Consider the following 19,039-nt stretch of genomic DNA (forward strand, 5'->3'; position numbering starts at 1 on the left):
TGATATGAGCCTTGGTGCAATGCAAATATTTTTCAATTGTCTCTATGCAACATTGACATGTGAAAGATTTGTTATAGAATTGTGTTTCAGTGATTCTTGATATTTGGGACAAAACATGTCCACCAGACATTTTAGAGGTAGAAATATGCACAATAATTAGGAAAAAAGTAAAATCAACAAAGGATGATTTAATATTGCCTTGTTTTTATTCTAAATGATATAAAATGTAAACGTCGGTGCCTGGAAAACCCCACGTCCGGAAGCAGATCTCCTCACATATCATATCCTCACTAGCATATCTTAAAAAGATGTAAAAGTAACGTAAAATACATCAAAATGATTATAATGTATATATAGTTCATTTAATCAGTATCAAAAGTTTAAATTTGTATATGTTTTTCGTTTTACTTCTGTATAATTGATCTTGTGTCCAGAGTTTTGGTCAACACCATCATTTTTTTTGTAATTAATACAAAATCAGGAATAGGCTAATTGTGGGCAGCTAAAACTCAGAGGACCCGTTTAACACTTCTTAGTTCTTCCTCATGTCATGATAGCTTTCTAGCTCTGGTAAGTTTTTCATATCGTATCTAATATCCATCTATTAACACCTGGCATGTAACAACCATAGTGTCAACACCAAACTGACCAAAATGTAATATCTGTGAAAAATGTATCTTAGGTATGGTGTGCCACAGGAGTTGGCTTAGGGACCAATTTTATTTTCTTACATGATTTCCCACTATTCATAGACTTTCCATTTCACACTGACAATATGCAGCACAAACACGTTAACAGTACAGATTCAACAACCCGTTACATCCTCAGATCCTAGCGTGTTAAAATGTACTATCTTAACTTTTAAAAGAACAGAGACTGTACAGAGGTCTGATGCCAAGCTTCTAACCAAGGCCAAAAAATGTAATCACATCTTTCATGCTTTAGCCTGCCTCTCTCTAAATTGTTTTCATTGAGAACCTGATTGGGGGGGCTGTGGCATATCCCAATCCCACCCCATCTCTCTCTCCCACTTGTTTCCTGTCTACCTCTTCACTGTCCTATACTAATAAAGGCAAAAGGACAAAAAAATATACTTAAAAAAACCCCCCAAAAAAACCTGATTGTCTGTTTTTGAAGATACATTGGTACTGTGGATTTTGAAAACGTGCTGTATAAATAAATAAGATGGAAATGGTATTAATGGTCATACCACTGTGCCCCATTAGCTAGAGCAAGCTCTGCACAGTGGATGCCCTGAAAGAAGCAAATGTCTTTGGTACCGTCTTTGGAGCAATGGTCACCACGCCCACCCTCAGGTGAGAAATGAGGGAGGGCCTATTGCGCCACCTCCTATAGATAGAGCACACCTATCTAAACAACGTTACTTAGACGGCAGCTACGGGCTCTAAGGTATGTGCACTTATTAGTATAGGCCTACTGCTTTACTGTGAACCTTTGTTAAAACAGGGGGTTTATTATTCAAAATAAATAAATAAATCTGTCAAATATTTGAAAGGACTAATAACTAAGCTATAAACTAAGCTAAATCCACAACTGACAATAATGAATATCATGTCATGAATATATTGAATTAAAAACACAATATGTGTATGCAAGTGTAACGCTGGAATTTATTCTGTTTCAAAACGACTGAGAATGGGATTCATTATACAGTTTAGACGCGAAATTGAAGGATTCTAGGAACAGACCTCAGGGAGTCCCAGGTATGTTTTCAATTGAAATTAAGACGGAATCACCTCTCGAGTCATTTCTAAATTGCTAAATGGCTGTTCTGGAGTCAGGAGATAAAAACATGACTACTGATAAAATGCAGAATAGGTTTTAATCCATTGATCAATTTTAATGACCTGATGTGCAATTGAGTTGTGGAGACTGTATGTGATTGTAGGTCAATCTACTGCACCAAGGTGGGCATGTTGGCGAAAGTGTTGGTCCAATAGTTGACAAAGCGAAGCCTCAACTTCTGCTTGACAGAGTTGCGGCCCATATCGTGATTGATGTCGACATACTCATGGTTCGCTGTGGTAAATGCAGGCCAATTCACAGGAACACTCTCACCTTTGTTAGGGTCTCTGTTGATGGAGAAGAGTTGAAAGACAGAGAAGTAGAAAAACAGAGCAATTAATGTAACATGTACAGTACATGATTACAGTTTTTTCCAATCGTTTACACACTAAAATCAAGATTAACAGACAGTTAACAATACTTAACACTTAAGAAGCAAAACGCCTGCGCAGAGTAGTACAACAGTAAGCACAAATTCAGCTTCACACTTTTTGCGAAACATTACACACAGTGAATGTCAAAACGTAAAACACATTTTCACACCTTAGACACAGATAAAGATTGTTAGGTACTTCCTTGTCATTATAAAGCCCTGGCTTGCCAATGACCACACCAATGAACAAATTGAATAATCACATCCACCAGGTGTGTAAGCACACATGTGCAAAATTGAAAACGCAGCACTCAGGTGTGTTATGCTCGATCCTCGAGGGGCGTTCCCACTGATCTATAACTAACACTGGATAGACTATCCCATTGTTTCGCCCCATCATTCACTATGTCGATCAGTGAGGATCGACGCCAGAGGAGCGAGGGAGGACGTATAAAAGCCCAAATGAGAGGCACCCATAGCCTGTGATGTGGTGAACTCTTATGGCCTGATCCAGCTAGACAGAGAGATGATTAGAGTATTATGTATTGTTGTTACTTGTTTGTATTGTTGCTTTAGTTTTTCTTCAGTGACTGTAAGTGTACAGTACTTTTTGTTTGTGTACAGATGTTTATTTTTCTACACTTTACAGTAGCAAGAACTATAATTTTGGCATTTTCTGTTGATTGACTTGTCACTGTAACTGAACATATGGTTCAGTGAAAGAAAGAAATATTGTCTGCAGCATCAGTTTTGTGCATTGCTTGATGAGGGTTCATCAAAATATTTTTGTCATCTAAATTATCCTAATGCTCTCAAACAATATGTCTGAATAAGATCCATATATTGGAAGAGGGTTTTTACAGATGTGTTTTGAATTTATTGTGTTGGTGTTTATAAGATAGCGACAGTGTGGAATCATTCAAAGAATGTGTTAGTGATATGAGAACAGTATAAGGTTTTATCAATGTGTTTATTGTTTTGACAGAAATATTTCATTTTGCTAACAATCTGTTATGTTCTGCTGATTGGGTGTTGTGTTTGGTTAATTGTGTGATATGTTTAGACAAAAAGAGCCCCGTTTTCAAAATTGTGTGTAAACGATTGGAAAAAACTGTAAATTAATATTGACTTTTATCTTTATTTTTTATCGTCGTTCAGTCTAAATAAACTAATTTGTCTCATTATAACATCATAGCTGGAGGCATATTGAACTTATTCTCGGTCATACCCGGTCTTGGCAAAGTTGGTCCAGTAGCGGATCATGTATCTGGAGACATCACGGTGCTTGGGCCAGTATCCCAGAGGGGTGGCGAAGGGCTTGCCAAAGACATACTGCAAGTCGTCAGCGTGGTCTGCCCCCATCCAGCTGGGGTAAATGGGCATTCTAGAAGGCTGAGTGAACAGGTAGGAGTAGGTACGGCCAGTTCTGAGGAGAGAAGGAGTGAGAGAGAGAGAGAGAGAGAGAGAGAGAGAGAGAGAGAGTAAGAGAGAGAGCACTAGCATTCGAGGGCTGAGAACCAAAGGGGCGTAAGGGTCATTCCATGCCAAATCAACCAGAGTCCACGCACTTGCGTCTCAAAAAAATCTGGAAAAAATACCATGTGTGCCTATGTTACCCAGGAGACACTCTGTAAAATGTTTTTGTGCTAAGATCAATACTTTTCAAGTAACAGCCAGTTTTACGGGGGGAACATTTAAATTAGCACCGTAAACGAACACAACTCCAATAAAATTTTGATCAACTTTGAGGGACTGTTATGACCATGCAGGGTCATCCAGACTACTCATGGTGATTTTACTGCATACTATTCCTATTTATGCACCAGCCTGCAAAATTTGAGCCTCCTACAGATTCTAGTTCTTGAGCAATGAGCTTGTGAACTTTGACAAAAAAAAGAGGCAGAACAAATTTGACACCCCCCTCCCCCAGTAAAACTGGCTGTTACTTGAAAAGTATTGATCTTAGCACAAAAACATTTTACAGAGTGTCTCCTGGGTAACATAGGCACGCATGGTATTTTTTTCAGATTTTTTTGAGACGCAAGTGCGTGGACTCTGATTGATTTGGCGTGGAATGACCCGTAAATGACATTTCACCAACTTTACAGGAGAGCCAAAACAAATCTAACTGCTTCTATATGTTCACAGTTTATGCCTTTAATCGGACAGGACAGTAGAGAGTATGACAGGAAACGAGCAGGAGAGAGAGTAGGGGTGGGATCCGGAAAGGACCACGGGGCGGGAATCGAACCCGGGTCGCCGGCGTGCAGTGCAGGTGCCCCAGCCAATCGCGCCACGGCTGGGGCCTATAACTCAATTTTGACCAAAATGTCACTTACGCCCTTTGGTACTCAGCCCTCGCATTGACATATAAAGTCCACAGTAAGGAAGCGTTGTGACAGTAGCCCAAACCCAACAACCAAGACAGTATGCAGTGTGCAGTATCCTCCGTTCTATCAGTGTGTGCTTGCTTTAGCTAGTTATCAAAATCAGTGATGCTACATTAACCTGTATAGTTGTACAGGTCTAAGATTTTCTTCATACAGCAAGACAAAGTGGTAATGTTTAAGTAAACTTAAGTTTGTGTCTTAGTAAGTTAAACTTGTGCGTGTGAGTGTGTGTGTATGTGTGTTTCAGTTTTCTTGTGAACAGTATACAGATGTAAGGTTATCATTATTCATTTTATTGATTCTGAGTCTATTGAAATGAAAGTGTCTTAACCCTGGGAGTCCTGTATCTCAATAACTTTGGGTCTAAATCAAGGAATCAATCAATTTCATATCGGTTGGTTTGTATTTCGAACAGACACTTTAAACAGTCAAGCAATCATGCAGGTAAAACCCTAAATTGGGTCTATATCAGAGATGCTTACGTGGCAACGGTGGCGTGTTGGTAGAGAGCGGCCTGAGTGGGGATTAGGAAGATGTAGTCGGTCTCTGCGTCCACAATAGCCCTCTTTATCTCCTCCCTGGTAGGCTTGGCCTGGTCCCCCCAAGTGTAGGTGTACTCATTGTAGGCCAGGTCAGCAGCACGCTGTCCCTTGTCTTTGGTGAGGGAAGCCAGGAGGGTCTTCAATTCCTCACTAAGATGCAGCAAAATGTACAGAAGTGAAATAGTTAAGGGCTGAGCTAACGTTATCAAATGACTTTAGTGAATGATCTATGTGGTGATGTATCATAAGCATACATGAGATAAAAACAAAGGGCTCTAGTTTGTATGACATGTAATGTGCAATGCAATGTGTTTTTACCGACCTGCACAAACTAATGCTTACTTAAGGAACTGGGCAAAACATATTGTAGATTTAATACCACACAACAACACATTACATGCAAGTGCACGGATGAGGAAATTCTTAGTACATTAAATTGTTGAAAGAGATACTGTTTACATGAAGTTTCTGAAAATGATAGATGACAAACTCATTTAAAGTCAACATCCATCAGGCAACTCGAGATGTTACTGTAGATACAATGCAACAAATAACTCAACTGGTCTCTGCTACATTGTGCTATGGCGTGTATCTATAAATGAGCAGATATTTGTATTTGTATAATATTTGTATTATCGTCTGTACTTATACTTTGTTTCTGCAAGATAGTCGTATACCGGTAGTCGAAAATCGCACTGTGGATTCAAATTGGTGTCCGTAGTGTTAAAACAGTTGACCATCGCTTACACAGGTGTTGCCTGAAGAGGTTGATTGACAGAGGCCACATCAAGACCAGTGAAGAGGTGGCCGTCCATGTCATTGGCACCGATAATGTAGTCCCTGTCTGCGGCATTGACGAACAGGTTAGCAGGCTCATCAGGCAGGAAGTCTCCGTCGATGACAGGAGAGAGGGCCAGGTTGTTGACAATAGGAGCTGAGGGAGAGAGAAGTTAGAAGTTAGCATCTATGAAGAGAGGAAAAAGGAAGAAAAAAAAAACACTCTCACCCATCTACATAACCCACAACAATCCCTGCTGTCTCTACTTACTGGCTGCAGACCCATGTATATCCAAAGAGCCAGCAAGAGTCAGAGCTGCACCGTCAGTCATCTTCAGACAAGCTGCCATCGTGTCATCAATTGGGCAGCCCACCCTTTGGGCAACCTGTGGAAGATACCTGCCATTAACCTAGTGGCAACATAAGCACTGTGTAGGGTGATGATGATGATGATGTACTCTCTCAATAAAGACATGATTGATGGTCTCAGTGTGTGGTAACTAACAGTATGTCGCACAAACTCTGAAACAAATTCGTTTTTGCGTCTTCGATGACTTATACCTCAATCCTCACTATGGCCCAACATTAAAGCACGACCTCTGTGTAGTAAGAGAGTAAGACATAGACTCACACACAAAAAAAAAAACATTATCTGACAACAGGGTTCATGTTTACCAGCTCAGCGAATGCCCTGGGGTTCCTGTTGATGGCCCAGGGGCAGAGAGACACTCCACTCTGGGAGATGCCTCTGCGGATGAGCCCCTTATTCATGGGAGTAATGAGCTGCGGGGAACATAGAGAAGAGGGGTGAGATTGTCTGGGTCTGGGTCTGTGTGGGAGAGATAGATTCAGCCCAACCAGACTCCCTATCCACAGTCACTGATACCAGACAGAGAAACACCTTGACCAGGTACAGACTAAGCAATCACAGCCTGGCTATTGAGAAGGGCACACACACAGACACACAGACACACAGACAGACACAGAGCAGTTGCAGTACTGTATGATGGATGTTTTGGTTTCATACATACTACTACTATTTACCTGTACAATAAGAAATTGTCAATAAGATTTTTTTTTGTCACGCCAAGCTCAATTGAATTGAATTTTGATAGAGAGAATGAGAGAGAGATAGAGGGAAGGAGGGAGAGAATGAGAGAGAGAGAAAGAGAGAGGGGGGGGGGTGACATTTGCTATTTACCTGGAAGCTGGTACTGGCGCCTCCAGCAGACTCTCCAAAGACGGTGATGTTGTCGGGATCTCCACCAAAAGCCTTGATGTTCCTGTGCACCCAGGCAATCGCAGCATGCTGATCCCACAAGCCGTAGTTACCTATATCAGTGGTATGCATCACTCCTTTTAGTCTGAATTCTACATATTAATCTATATATATTGCGTCTGCTTAGTTCTATTAATCTAAATTCAATTCATTTACAGATCCAGATTTATTATATTTGGTTAAGCCTTATATCATTTAATCCAGTTCAGTAACTACAGTAAATGACTACAGATGCTCTTGGCTTCTGAGGAGTTTGTGCTGCTAATCGCTTACCAGGGATGCCGGCGTCTCCAGTACTGAGGAAGCCCAGAGCTCCCACGCGGTAGTTTGCTGTCACCACAATGACATTTCCCTTGTTGGCGATCTCCTCTCCATCGTACAGATAATTGTCAAGGAAATTTGCTCCCATGGAACCACCGAGCAGGAAACCACCTCCATAGATCCACACCATGACAGGGAGGTTGGTGTTGACCGCTGCCGGAGAGAAGATGTTAGTTAGCTGAAGAAAAGTTTAACATGGTCAAGAAACATTTAATGTTTAAAATTGTCTGGGGCAAAAAAACGTACATCCCATTCCCTGGGGTACCCAGACGTTGAGGTAGAGACAGTCCTCATCACCCATTGTGCCCGTCTGAAGGAGGTTGAGCTGCAGACACCTGTTACTGTATTTTGTGGCTTTCAGAACACCTGCAGACAGTAATGGCAGTACCGGTGATGCAAATACACGTCCATGTCTGTGAATATGTTATTGTGTAATCAAAAGTTTCAACCAAAGCTGACATTTATACAGTCAATGCATAGTATACATACTAGCTCATTTGTGTGGGTCATACAAAAACCATGATCTTTGTTTTCTGTTTTTTTCTTTCATCATCATTTGCCAATTTGAACTCTTACATCAGTATACCAATCTGCAATGCTTAAAAGCTTTTTAAAAAAATATTATAGCATTTTGTCCAAATAAGCACATGCATAGACGTACGTAAATTAAATGCTCTTACTGTAGTATGCGCATAAACTATGCGCTACATCTCATATTTGCATGCCGCACTTTCAAAATAGAATTGACTTTCTGAGCCCTGCAACAGTTTTCTTGCCTGCTATTAATGTCTGTGTCATACCTTACCATACCAACTATAACTATAATCGTCACACGGATGTTTCCACCAGAATTTATATGTTACATTTCTTAATAAATATAACAATCCAGAAAGAGGACCATTTTAATGAAGTAAATGTTGTGTATGGAGTTGTAGCTTGCAGTTAAGACATCATGGACAATTTGTTTGAAATTGGGAGAACAACTTCTACATGGCATTATATTTTTGGCTACATTAGCTTCTATTGACAGCCACAATTTTGTTGAGTTAACCAATATGGCCAAATATACTTTATGAGATGTGTGAAAATGTATAGAAAAAAAACTTAATTTAAGTAATTGGTTCTTCAGATATTGCAATTTGCCTGTTGTAGTGCCCCCTATGGATGCACTTTGGGCTGTGTCTATTGTTTGTACTGATGGTGTGTATCAAATGTCCGTCTAATGTCAAATGACCATCTTCAAAACAAAAGATATTTTGTTTGGCCATAGAGTGATTACAGGACATAGCTTCAAATTAGATTGACCCCCAGCTATATTCTTACTTTATATATTTTACTTTCACATTACATTTTCAAAAATAATGGGGGAAATGAGGCTGACAGAAATGGGTGAGAATAAGTGTGGTAGATTTTGGAGCTAGGGTTAGGGCTATCTGCTAAGACCCTTTTTACAGTCAAGACAAGTGCTGTATACTTCTTGATGCCCAGTATCATCAACGTACCATAGTACCAATAGTAACTGTCATTTCACATTCACTGTGATGACTACTTGAAGTCTCCTCAGGAAAAGGGAATACTATAGTGAAACGTACCATCCCAGCCAGGGTGGGGTTGGGGCTTCTCAAAGAGACCAGGACGAGCAGCGAAGGGGATTCCCTTGTAGACGTCCATGTAGTGGAAGAGTCCAGAAACAGCATAGTTGTCTCCCGAGACCATGCCACCTTCAGTCAACACAGTTCCCAACTGAAAACAAACAAACAAACAAAAGTAAATATGTATACACTATCAAATCCTGAACATGTAAATGAAACTCATTCGAACAGGTGAAAAAAAGTGTTACAATAACTGTTAAGCTTCGGATGGGTTTGCCATTTCTAGTACACTGTTATAGCATGCATCCTGTGTATACATGGTCATCTGATACTTCAAATTACTCTTTAAAGGTAACCAAAGTCAATAAAGCTCACAGAGGCACCAGCTGCAGATCCCAGACAAAGGGCTGCAGCCAGCAGAAATCCCAGCATAGCCATGGTGAACGATCAGCAACACCAGCAGGACTGAGGGCTATTTCCTCCGGCCACACATATATATCCCCATCATGACCTCCCTTATCTCCCTCTCCCTATCACAGTCTGCTTTGGTCAGTGTTGCATAATCACACCATCTTTCCCTCAGTCTCTTGGAGAGTTAACAAAAACTTCTGGTCAGTTTCCAGTAGTCCACTCTTAGACTCCATTGTGGTTCTTTTAGGTCGCTAGACTATGTATGTGAAAACTTCCCTACATATGTGGTGGGAAAGTAAGAAGTTAACTTGTTGCTCCCTCTCCATTCACTCAATGAGCCCCTCTGAGACAGTTGAGCAGTGTCATATCATAGCAACAAACTTTTCTAACAATCAGAACTCCATATGAATTACCGGAGTGCATGTTGGAGCATTAGTTCCTTTCCATCTTTAAATAAGGACGTGACCTAAAGAGACCTTAGGGCACTGAAACACTAGGGGAATTCAACTTGATGTAGCCGCCTGCAGCTGTCTTAAGATGACAGCATAGCGTGATTATTTCTGAGATTCTAATGGGTTTTCAAACCTGAATTGTGCATACATCATGGTTGAAAACTTATCAGAATCTCAGAAATAATCACGTTATGCAGTCATCTTAAGACGGCTACATCAAGTCGAATCCGCCTAACCTCAGTAACATATCTACCACGTTGTAATTTACATTATTTCAATTCATATTCATAGAGGCTTTTGCCAGTAAACTTACCTTAGGCTACACACAACACATTGACTGATGACTTAACTCAAATTCCTGATTTTCCCCTTGGGGATCAATAAAGTATCTATCTATCTATCTATCGACCTTAATTTTTACCACACATACACAATTTTCTACCACACATACCCCCATTCAAGTTCAAGTTTCTGGGTGTCTTCATCTCTGAGGACCTCCCTTGGACCCTCAGCACCTCTACCCTGATCAAGATGGCTCACCAGGTGTACTGTACTGTACATATCTATTGCTGGTCACTAGAATTTAATCTTGCACTGTTGCACTGTTGGACTTATTTGCACTACCAACTTGACACACACCTCATACTGGATCACAGTACCAATCCTCAGTACATTCATGCACATCTTATCTATAGTATTTTACTGCTCCTTTAGTCATGTTGATTTGTTGATTTGCTTTGTATTTTCCTGTTTACATTGTATTGTATGTTGTGTGTGGTGTCTTAAGCTGCTGGGACCTTGAATTTCCCCTTGGGGATCAATAAAGTATCTATCTATCTATCTATCTATCCTTTTCCTACGACCGAAAAGCACTGCAGATAGTGGTGAAAACTGCCCAAACACATCACCGGTTCCTCAGTTCCCCCCATCGAGGCCATCCAGGGCAAGTGACGCTTGCGTAAGGTGCGCAGCATCATTAAAGACTGTTCTCTCCACTGTCCTCATGCAGGTGTTACAGGTCTCGCACCCAAACCAGCAAGTTCAGAGGAAGCATCTTTCCTGCTTGACTCGAGGAACCACAAAGACAGCCCCATTGCAGCATCATCGGACTAAACTGAACCCTATTCCTGTTCTCATATAAGCTTTCAACCTCAAACCTCCCTTTTCGAACAATCGAAAGCCATGTCCACATGTTATTATGCAATTTTGAGAAGGAGTAGCACTGACCAGTGCTTACAAACACACAGTGAAACGCTTACATTTTTAGAAAACATAATTTATTTCTTACCAAAAAACAGCGTATTTTTCAATGGTCTAAGTCTACATGTAGTCAAGCATCTCTGTCTCCATTTCATTCTCACTACCATCAGATGCCGGAAATTCTTCTGTTTCCTCTTCATCTTCCTCCTCATCTTCAGCTCCTTTGCTGGTACCACTTGGATCAGAGCCTCCTTTTTGCTTTTTTTGCAGTGCAGCTAGAGATAAAAATAAATATAAATGAATAAATAAATAAACAACTAGTCATATGGAGAATGGTCATAACCATGTGGAAGGGTTTTAATTTTACAATAAAAGTTAAATGTTATAATGGTAAATTGGAGCTACAGAATTACTACCAAGGCACAAAGTAAATAAATTGCACATTTATCTGTTGAAGTTGCAAATACAGTTTTGTTACATGTGATCTATCTGTACAGTTGAGAAAAATAACTACAATAGCTAACAACTACAATCTATGCCACCAGAATTCATACGATTCAATTTGAGACTTTTTACGGCCCGTAGAAACCCTGTGTTGTGAAATTAACATGAGAGTTCTGCTGAGGCTCAAAGTGGATATTGTTATAACCAATGAAAAGGAATGCTGTGTGTACACTCCCACTTTCGTGAATATGTGAATGTTATGTGAATGCTTTCAACTGCCTATGGACGATCTCACACTTTCAGGGGATATACATTCCTCTGACAGACTTAGATTGCCACATCACAGAAAGAGCATAATTGAAGCCTTTTCTGAAACAACTGAATCAAAACAGCAGATTTCCACTGACTCACATTAAATCCCTATATGCTTTAACCCAGTTTTAGTCAAATTGATGCCCAATCATGGTTAGGTGTGTTAGTTAATGTGTGACTGTAGTCCTTGAAAATCTCACAGGTGGCATTGGGTCATTGGCTCATTGGTTTTCTCATCTGATCAGCCTTGGCTTCCTCGTGGAGTAGGGGCCCCCACTATATTAGCTGGCCAGTGTTTTTCCACTAACTTTTAAAAGGTGATATTGGGTGAGTGAAAGAAAAAAAAAAAGAGACAAGGACCCGTAACAACCTGCTACGGGTCAAATTCACAGATTTAAATCAGTTTTTTAATCACGGTCAGAGATGGGGCCTGGTATTTTAGAACCACTGCACTTAGGACTACTCAATAACGCATGGTTAACCGCGAATCGGAAAAACGCAAAAGCACAGTTTGCAGTCAAACCTTCAACCTCCCATACCATTCTGGAGGTGCGCTGTGAATGACTGGGAAGCTAGTCTGGCTATCACCATACTAAGCTCAATCTTTTAAGACTGAACATTAGTATGGGGAGTCTGCGCTTTATTTCTACTGCACAAGAGGCGTGATCAATGGGCATCGTTCAAATGATTCTGTGCTCTTGGATAGTCCTTCAACTAGACCAACGATACGGTGCATATTTTGGATAAGCTAGTTTGTGATTGGACCCAAAGGTTGTGGACAGGAAGCAGGGGAGATAGATGCGCAGGTTTCCAGCCTGAGCTGCCGGGCAAAATCCAAATTGGCCGGTAGGTCAGGCAGGGTTCACCCAGCCTACAGGGAAGCTACACCGGGCACATAACTGAGGTGCTCCGTTCGCGGCGGCGGCGCACAACAATAGTCTTAGATGACTGGTCCATCCACCATCACGCATAGTGTAGCCAGATCTAAAAATGCTAATTGTTGCAGGCAGTAGACAGAATGCAACAGAACGCTTCAGTTACATGCCCGGTGAGTTGTGATCCCTACTGAAGATATCACCAGTTCAAACAGAGAGACTGTGTTGCCTGTGGAAACCATGAGATGAGACTAGGGCCAAACTATCAAATCAAATAAAAAAATCAGATAATCAACAGGGGAATTAACAACAGTGGACATCCAAATAAACAGGCACAGATGAGGTATCTGGCAGTATGATAAAGATAAGTGGCAAGTCCATTCAATTCCTAGAGGGGGGCGAGACAAAAAACGGAGCAGGGAGCTGGCATTGACCGGTCTGCCAGTTGGTGGCCTTACCAGATTTGGACTCGCGGATGGTATTCTTGATCATGGTGGACATGATGTCTCGGAGCTCGTCGGGCGTGCGGGTCACACACCAGCCGTCCCGTTCGTCACAGGTCTCCTCCCGTCCGTCGTTTTGGTGGATGATCTTCTGTAACCTGTGAGGAGGCAGAGAAGTACGGGCTCATGCTGATGATGTCACAATGGTCTGGGTGAGGTGCAGTGAGGAGGAGAAGCAAAACTTACCAATAATCTAGTAATGGAGTGCATGTTAAAACAGACATTTACGCACGTCAAAGACAGAGAGATTCTGCTGATTTAAGATTTAATGAGATAGAACATTATTAGCATGTTCGATGAAAAGACTAACTACTAACAACTAATAAGGCCATATATCAATTAAATATTGACTAATTTATTATCCAAACTCTTTGCAAACACTGAACCATACAGTCATGAACACCTCAGAGAAAACAAAAAAAAGACTAAGAGTATTATGTGCGTATCTTATTGTACAGCTTCATCTGGGAAGGCAGAACATGCAGAAACTATATCAATATAAATAATCACGGAAGCAAAAACATAATGCAACTGTAACTGTTGCAGAGTGTGGTGCTTACTCCTCAACCTCCAGGTCACAGAGTTGGTAGAACATCTGCCTATATGGTGGCAGCATCCCGGAGTGAAACCTGTATGCAGACTCCTGAAAATAAGAGGTAAACAGTATCCTAATCAATGATGGAGCACTATATAAACTGACGGACTATCATACAAAGACCCATCAGGACTGCCACTGTACTACTGTTGATATCTGGGCCACCATTCCAAAACGATGGAAAGGCCCACTGGGTCATCTTTAAAAAGATAGGCTCCAAATGGCCTGTCAATCATGCCAAGCCTCAGGCAAAAGAGAAACAATTACCCTATAATAATTTAAAACCCCTTTTTTAGCACTCATGTCCTTAGAGCTGAGTGACTTTAATGGACATTTCAGTACTATTATGGAATTGAGAGCATTTAACAGAGGTTCAACTACCATGTCCTTTAATCCAATCATTTCTGTTTATAGTTTAACCACTTTTATTTATTTATTTATTTATTTATTTTTGCGTGGCAATGTGGAACAATTGGACAGCTGAGATATTGCCATGACACGTCTGCGTGTGCATGAATCTGGATGAATATAATGCATTTGAAGTATTATGAATAGTTCAAATTCAAGTTTATCGTCATGTACTTTTTCATTTATAAGTAATGAAATTCCTTGTGCTCAAGTGTCCATTCAACTACAGAATTCAATTCAAAACACTGTATACAGATGTGCCCTGTGTGAGACACGGTGGCGGCACCTTGAGCATGTAGCGGGGCAGCGCGGGCTGGCGGGAGGTGCTGGGGACGCTCTCCTCCGTGATGTCCTTCAGGCTGGCCGGTTGGGGACCTAGAACAGAACACAGCAAAACAGTTCAGTTCACTTTTCAGTTTATTACCGGTAATAAATGGCCAGTGCATTATCAACATAAAGTCAACATCACAATCAAATGTGTTGGATGAGGAAAAACAGCAGGTTGACATAACAACTAGAACACTAGTAAAGAATGAATAGGGCAAAGTATCGTTAAGTAATTAAATTAAACCATCAAGATGAATTAAGTTAAAATAGAACACTATAAATGTATGTAAAATGAAGATTTAAGATAAGTGACGATGCAGCATTGTTGCACATTAGATGTCTTGAACATTGTTCCATTTACCAAAAGAGACATGTATTTTCTCTACATGCAAGACAAGGAAGCAAAAGTCGCACAGTCAAAATGTGATTAAATGTGTGACCCCTTAAGCGTTATTATGGATACACATGCCATTGTTGTCCAACTGACCTGATTTGTTGAGTGTGGTGTACAGACTGTGATGGTATGCACTTCTTTTGGCCTTCACGGGCATATCACCAACACCATAACCTTTATGAGGGACAGGAGGAACAAACACTTGGGCTAATGTTTGCAGGCAGCATATGCATACCACATGCTCACCAGATGGTGACCTATAATATTGTGTTTGTAAATTGCATTAGTTCTGATTAGCGCTGGACTTTGGAGCCCTCACCATGCCTCATCCCACAGCGGATTCGGAAGTCCAGCACTTGATAAATCTTGGCTTCTGGAGACTTCCGCGGGTCATAGCCAAACCTCACCCACATGCTTCTCCATGGGCCAGTCAACTGAATGAGAGAGCACACACACATGAACAAAACATGAACACACACACACACACACAAAGTTCTGATGTGATAATACAAACCATCAGAATTCGGATGCACAATTATTTTCGGAAATCGTATGACTATTTATTTACTGTGTATAGACCATTTTCGTTCCAAGACACAACCATAAACAGTGTTCACCAGAGCAAAGGCAGTGAAAACACACTCCAACTCAATCTAAAGCATGACTTATCTCCACCACGTATCAATCACTTTTTGATGTCAGAAATGCATCACTGTCAAAAACAGACAAGATTCTACAGTAAACACATATTGGGTGAGAGAGGGACAGGAGTGGAGGTTGACCTCTCTCTTGTCCTTAACCCAGGCAGAGGCCAACAGTTACTGCAAGTTATCAAGACTGGGCATGATGGTAGCCTGGCCCATTCACACACTCACCATGTAATATGCCACGTAGGGCAGAAGCAACTTGAGCTTTTCTGGATGCACGTCCATGTTGGCCTTGACCGCATTGCGCGACCAGATGGGCCTTCTCTCAAACAACTGTGGTAGGAGGAGGGGGAGAGAGAGAGAGAGAGAAAACAGGTGGGGTAGAAGATAAGTGTGAAACTGCACTAAAACATTGCATAACATTTCTCAATTTCATGGAATTCTGATCACAGTGACACAATCCATGTTTACACAGTCTCAGTACATGCTAACTCTCTCTCTCAAATTAAAATTCAAAGGAGCTTTATTAGCATGACTGTTTGGGCACAGTGTTGCCAAAGCCAGTGTTACAGATAACACAGGAGAATCACAAAAGAAAGAAAATAGACATACAGCAAGCAATATACACAATAGTGTGTGTACGTGTGTGTACGTGTGTGTACGTGTGTGTGTGTGTGTGTGTGTGTGTGTGTGTGTGTGTGTGTGTGTGTGTATGTGCGCGTGTGTGTGCAATCTGTGCATGTGTATATTTGTGCACAAGAGCATATGTGTCTGTTAACACAGGTGGACCTGTAAAGAGGTTTTTGTTATTTGTTCTATACCATGTCCCTCAGGCTGTAACACTTTAAGACATGTCATGCCAGGGCAGCAGAGGGCCTTTCTCTAAGGCCATTTTATTATCATATTCAATGTCTATAGAATTTGGTATATAACTTTTTGGATGCTAGCGAAAGTGTCTTAAAGTGTCATATTTTTCACAGTGAAGAAGAGCGTGTCTAAACCTCCTCTGCCTGACAGTGACCACACACATTCTTTGTTCTCTTGGCAGCGAGGTCTGTCGTTTTCTACTGCTAGGTTGTGGTCTCTCCCTCTCTCTCTCACTCTCACACACACACACACACACACACACACACGCAACCTTTAGAATCTCTTCTTCTGCCCTTTTCTCACTGGGATGGATGCTGACTTTCTTCCAGTTGACCTTGGCTGCCTCCAGTGGTTCGGAGGGCACTTCCTTGTCATCAAAATTCACAAAGATGGCGTTGTGTGGCCGTCGCGCCCGACTCAAGCCAATTAAGTTGTCGCTGGAGGCCAGAGGAGGACCGTAACCCTCTCTGCAGAATCACACACAAGAAACAGTGTGGCGTGTGAGATCAGTGTTGAAGCATTTTAAGACAGAGAGAAACAACAGTCTTCCCTGATCGTAATGTAACCCTCCTAAACACACCAGCTCTGAGCACTGAGGCAAGCATTAATATCCTGTTAGGCATTATGAATGGCTTACCTGTAACAATCATGGGACAAGACTAGCCTAACTTTGCAAAACACTCATGCAGTAAACTTTCATATTACTTCTATATCTCTCAGTAAAGCAAAGTATGACTAAACTAAAAAGTGCAGTTGCATTAGACAAAACATTACACAATAAACCCTTTTGTGCTGTTCATCATAGCTAAGAGTACATGTCATTCAGAACATGGTAAGACAGAGAAAGCAGTGTACTCCAGATTGAAGTTAAAAAAAAAACTAATACAGCCCTGTCCTACACTGACTTGTGCTGTGTGTCTGGGCGGTAATAGTAGTCCACGGTGCTGTCCAGGCGAGAGAAGATTGGTGGAGGGAGAAAGAGAGGCACATCCTGGTCAAAGAACTCCTTTTTCTCTGGTTGGCGCAGAATCACTCTGTTGTACAATGAGGTCCATGACTTGTCTGATTCTGAGTGTGCAGCCAGATACTGGATGTCTGCCATTGCTGTAAAAACAAAACCACCAAGACAATACAGAACTTGTATAATAACCAACATTTAATGTAGTTCATTTTAGTCGCACGCAGTATTACCTAAAATATGATGTGATTCATTTTCTATCATTCCCGTAATTCTTACACTTGACCACAACAGAATGTCAGTACAATCATCAGGGGTAAATTAAGCATCTGCGACCTGGAGACAGCAAATTACAGCTTTGGGATTTTTTATAATCTAATTGCTACCTTGAAACTTGTACGTCGTCTCAATCACACCCAGAATTTCCATGCTGATTTGCACGTCTTGACTGTTTCCTTTCCGAACTCTTCGACGAATCCGAAGCAGGAGGTTAGTGGCGGGATAGCGGTTTCCATACACTGGATGGCAGTATGGGTCTTTAGGGCGATACCGAAGTTCTAGACGTTTAGTAGAGTCTGTATATGTCTGTTCAAAAAAGTGGGCACATTTCATTAGCAATACAGGTTTAATGAAATAACGTCAAAATATCAAATAATTTATTAAACTTTCATTAGGCTACATTATCTCACTATGATACCTACGGTCTGGCGCTTAACGTTACATGACAAACACACAGCACAGTAGCCTACAAGTGTCAGTGACAGTTACCTTTGAAACTCCCTTTTCACCCCCAAGTGTATCCAACATCTTGTCGACATTGAGAACAACTCCTGGATATTCCACGCACACCAATTTGGTACGTGGGAGACTGACAGTGGCAGAGTTGCCAGGTACAACAGGAACGTTTGTGTACGTAACGTTGGCGCCATTTAGTTCGTCGTCTTGAGTTAACGTTGAAGGTAAAGACTTGGCAAAAGCCATACTGCCAAAAAATGTTGTTAGCTGAATCTCAACATTCAGTGAGATAATGGTGCATCAAATTAACAATAGAGAAACATTTCAGCTCCCTCCATGCTACTTCCCTAAACACATGAGATCCGTCTGTCTAGAAGATCCGGAGGGAAACAGTAGGCAACATGTTGTTCCGCTTAAAATCTAGCATGGTTCTCACTCATTTATATTATGACAATTGAAATAATTATAGGCCTATGCAATCTTGCTTTTAATTGTTGTGTGCTAGATGTTTTTACATAGGATATTCCAAATAACTAGTGACATTTAGTTGATAATGCTTTTTCGAGAGAGACCCACACATTCTGTCCATATAGCCAGGGCAATATACATTGTTGGCCCGTATTGTAGGCTATATGTTTCTGTTTGCTCTTCTTAAGTTATCTATGCTTTATGTCCCTGAGTAGCCACACCTGTTCTGTCCTGATTGAAGCTTATTCTTGCTCCCTCAATCCTGTAAGCAAACCATTCATTTGTTCTCTCACTCATTCTTTCTTTCTTCTTTTGCTTGAAAAGTGGCCTAGGTGTTGAATCTGTAGGCAAAATCCCTACCAC

General features: G+C 41.1%; 2 protein-coding genes across 2 annotated transcripts; both read right to left on the reverse strand.

Annotated features, from left to right (window-relative positions):
- Positions 1-1,622: 1,622 nt before the first annotated feature.
- On the reverse strand, positions 1,623-9,542 carry LOC134100725 (bile salt-activated lipase-like). The gene is made up of 11 exons (XM_062554113.1): positions 9,456-9,542; positions 9,081-9,231; positions 7,735-7,854; positions 7,441-7,641; positions 7,090-7,220; positions 6,564-6,671; positions 6,160-6,274; positions 5,859-6,045; positions 5,052-5,261; positions 3,408-3,605; positions 1,623-2,093 (listed from the first exon to the last, which is right to left on the reverse strand). The coding sequence occupies exons 1-11, from the start codon at positions 9,516-9,518 to the stop codon at positions 1,916-1,918; spliced, it is 1,662 nt and encodes a 553-aa protein (XP_062410097.1). The 5' UTR covers positions 9,519-9,542; the 3' UTR covers positions 1,623-1,915.
- A 1,656-nt stretch (positions 9,543-11,198) lies between these two features.
- On the reverse strand, positions 11,199-18,579 carry gtf3c5 (general transcription factor IIIC, polypeptide 5). The gene is made up of 11 exons (XM_062554114.1): positions 18,242-18,579; positions 17,860-18,058; positions 17,421-17,619; positions 16,787-16,982; positions 15,877-15,981; positions 15,321-15,435; positions 15,095-15,175; positions 14,567-14,655; positions 13,838-13,920; positions 13,233-13,375; positions 11,199-11,418 (listed from the first exon to the last, which is right to left on the reverse strand). Exons 1-11 carry the CDS (start codon positions 18,452-18,454, stop codon positions 11,264-11,266), a joined length of 1,578 nt encoding a protein of 525 aa, XP_062410098.1. The 5' UTR covers positions 18,455-18,579; the 3' UTR covers positions 11,199-11,263.
- Positions 18,580-19,039: the final 460 nt, after the last annotated feature.

Source organism: Sardina pilchardus, chromosome 14, assembly GCF_963854185.1.
Source record: "Sardina pilchardus chromosome 14, fSarPil1.1, whole genome shotgun sequence".
Classification (NCBI taxonomy): Eukaryota; Metazoa; Chordata; class Actinopteri; order Clupeiformes; family Clupeidae; genus Sardina; species Sardina pilchardus.

What these genes read in the sequence shown, in the direction of transcription:
- LOC134100725 (XM_062554113.1), bottom strand. Translation starts at nt 9,518, where the DNA reads ATGGCTATGCTGGGATTTCTGCTGGCTGCAGCCCTTTGTCTGGGATCT. An exon ending in TATACATGGGTCTGCAGCCA is followed by an intron (nt 6,046 to 6,159) that starts GTAAGTAGAGAC and finishes TCTCTCCCTCAG; the next exon opens with CTCCTATTGTCAACAACCTG. An exon ending in CCTCTTCAGGCAACACCTGT is followed by an intron (nt 5,262 to 5,858) that starts GTAAGCGATGGT and finishes GCTGCATCTTAG; the next exon opens with TGAGGAATTGAAGACCCTCC.
- gtf3c5 (XM_062554114.1), bottom strand. Translation starts at nt 18,454, where the DNA reads ATGGCTTTTGCCAAGTCTTTACCTTCAACGTTAACTCAAGACGACGAA. An exon ending in TGTGACCTGGAGGTTGAGGA is followed by an intron (nt 13,376 to 13,837) that starts GTAAGCACCACA and finishes GCCTCCTCACAG; the next exon opens with GTTACAGAAGATCATCCACC. An exon ending in CATCCGCGAGTCCAAATCTG is followed by an intron (nt 11,419 to 13,232) that starts GTAAGGCCACCA and finishes TTTTATCTCTAG; the next exon opens with CTGCACTGCAAAAAAAGCAA.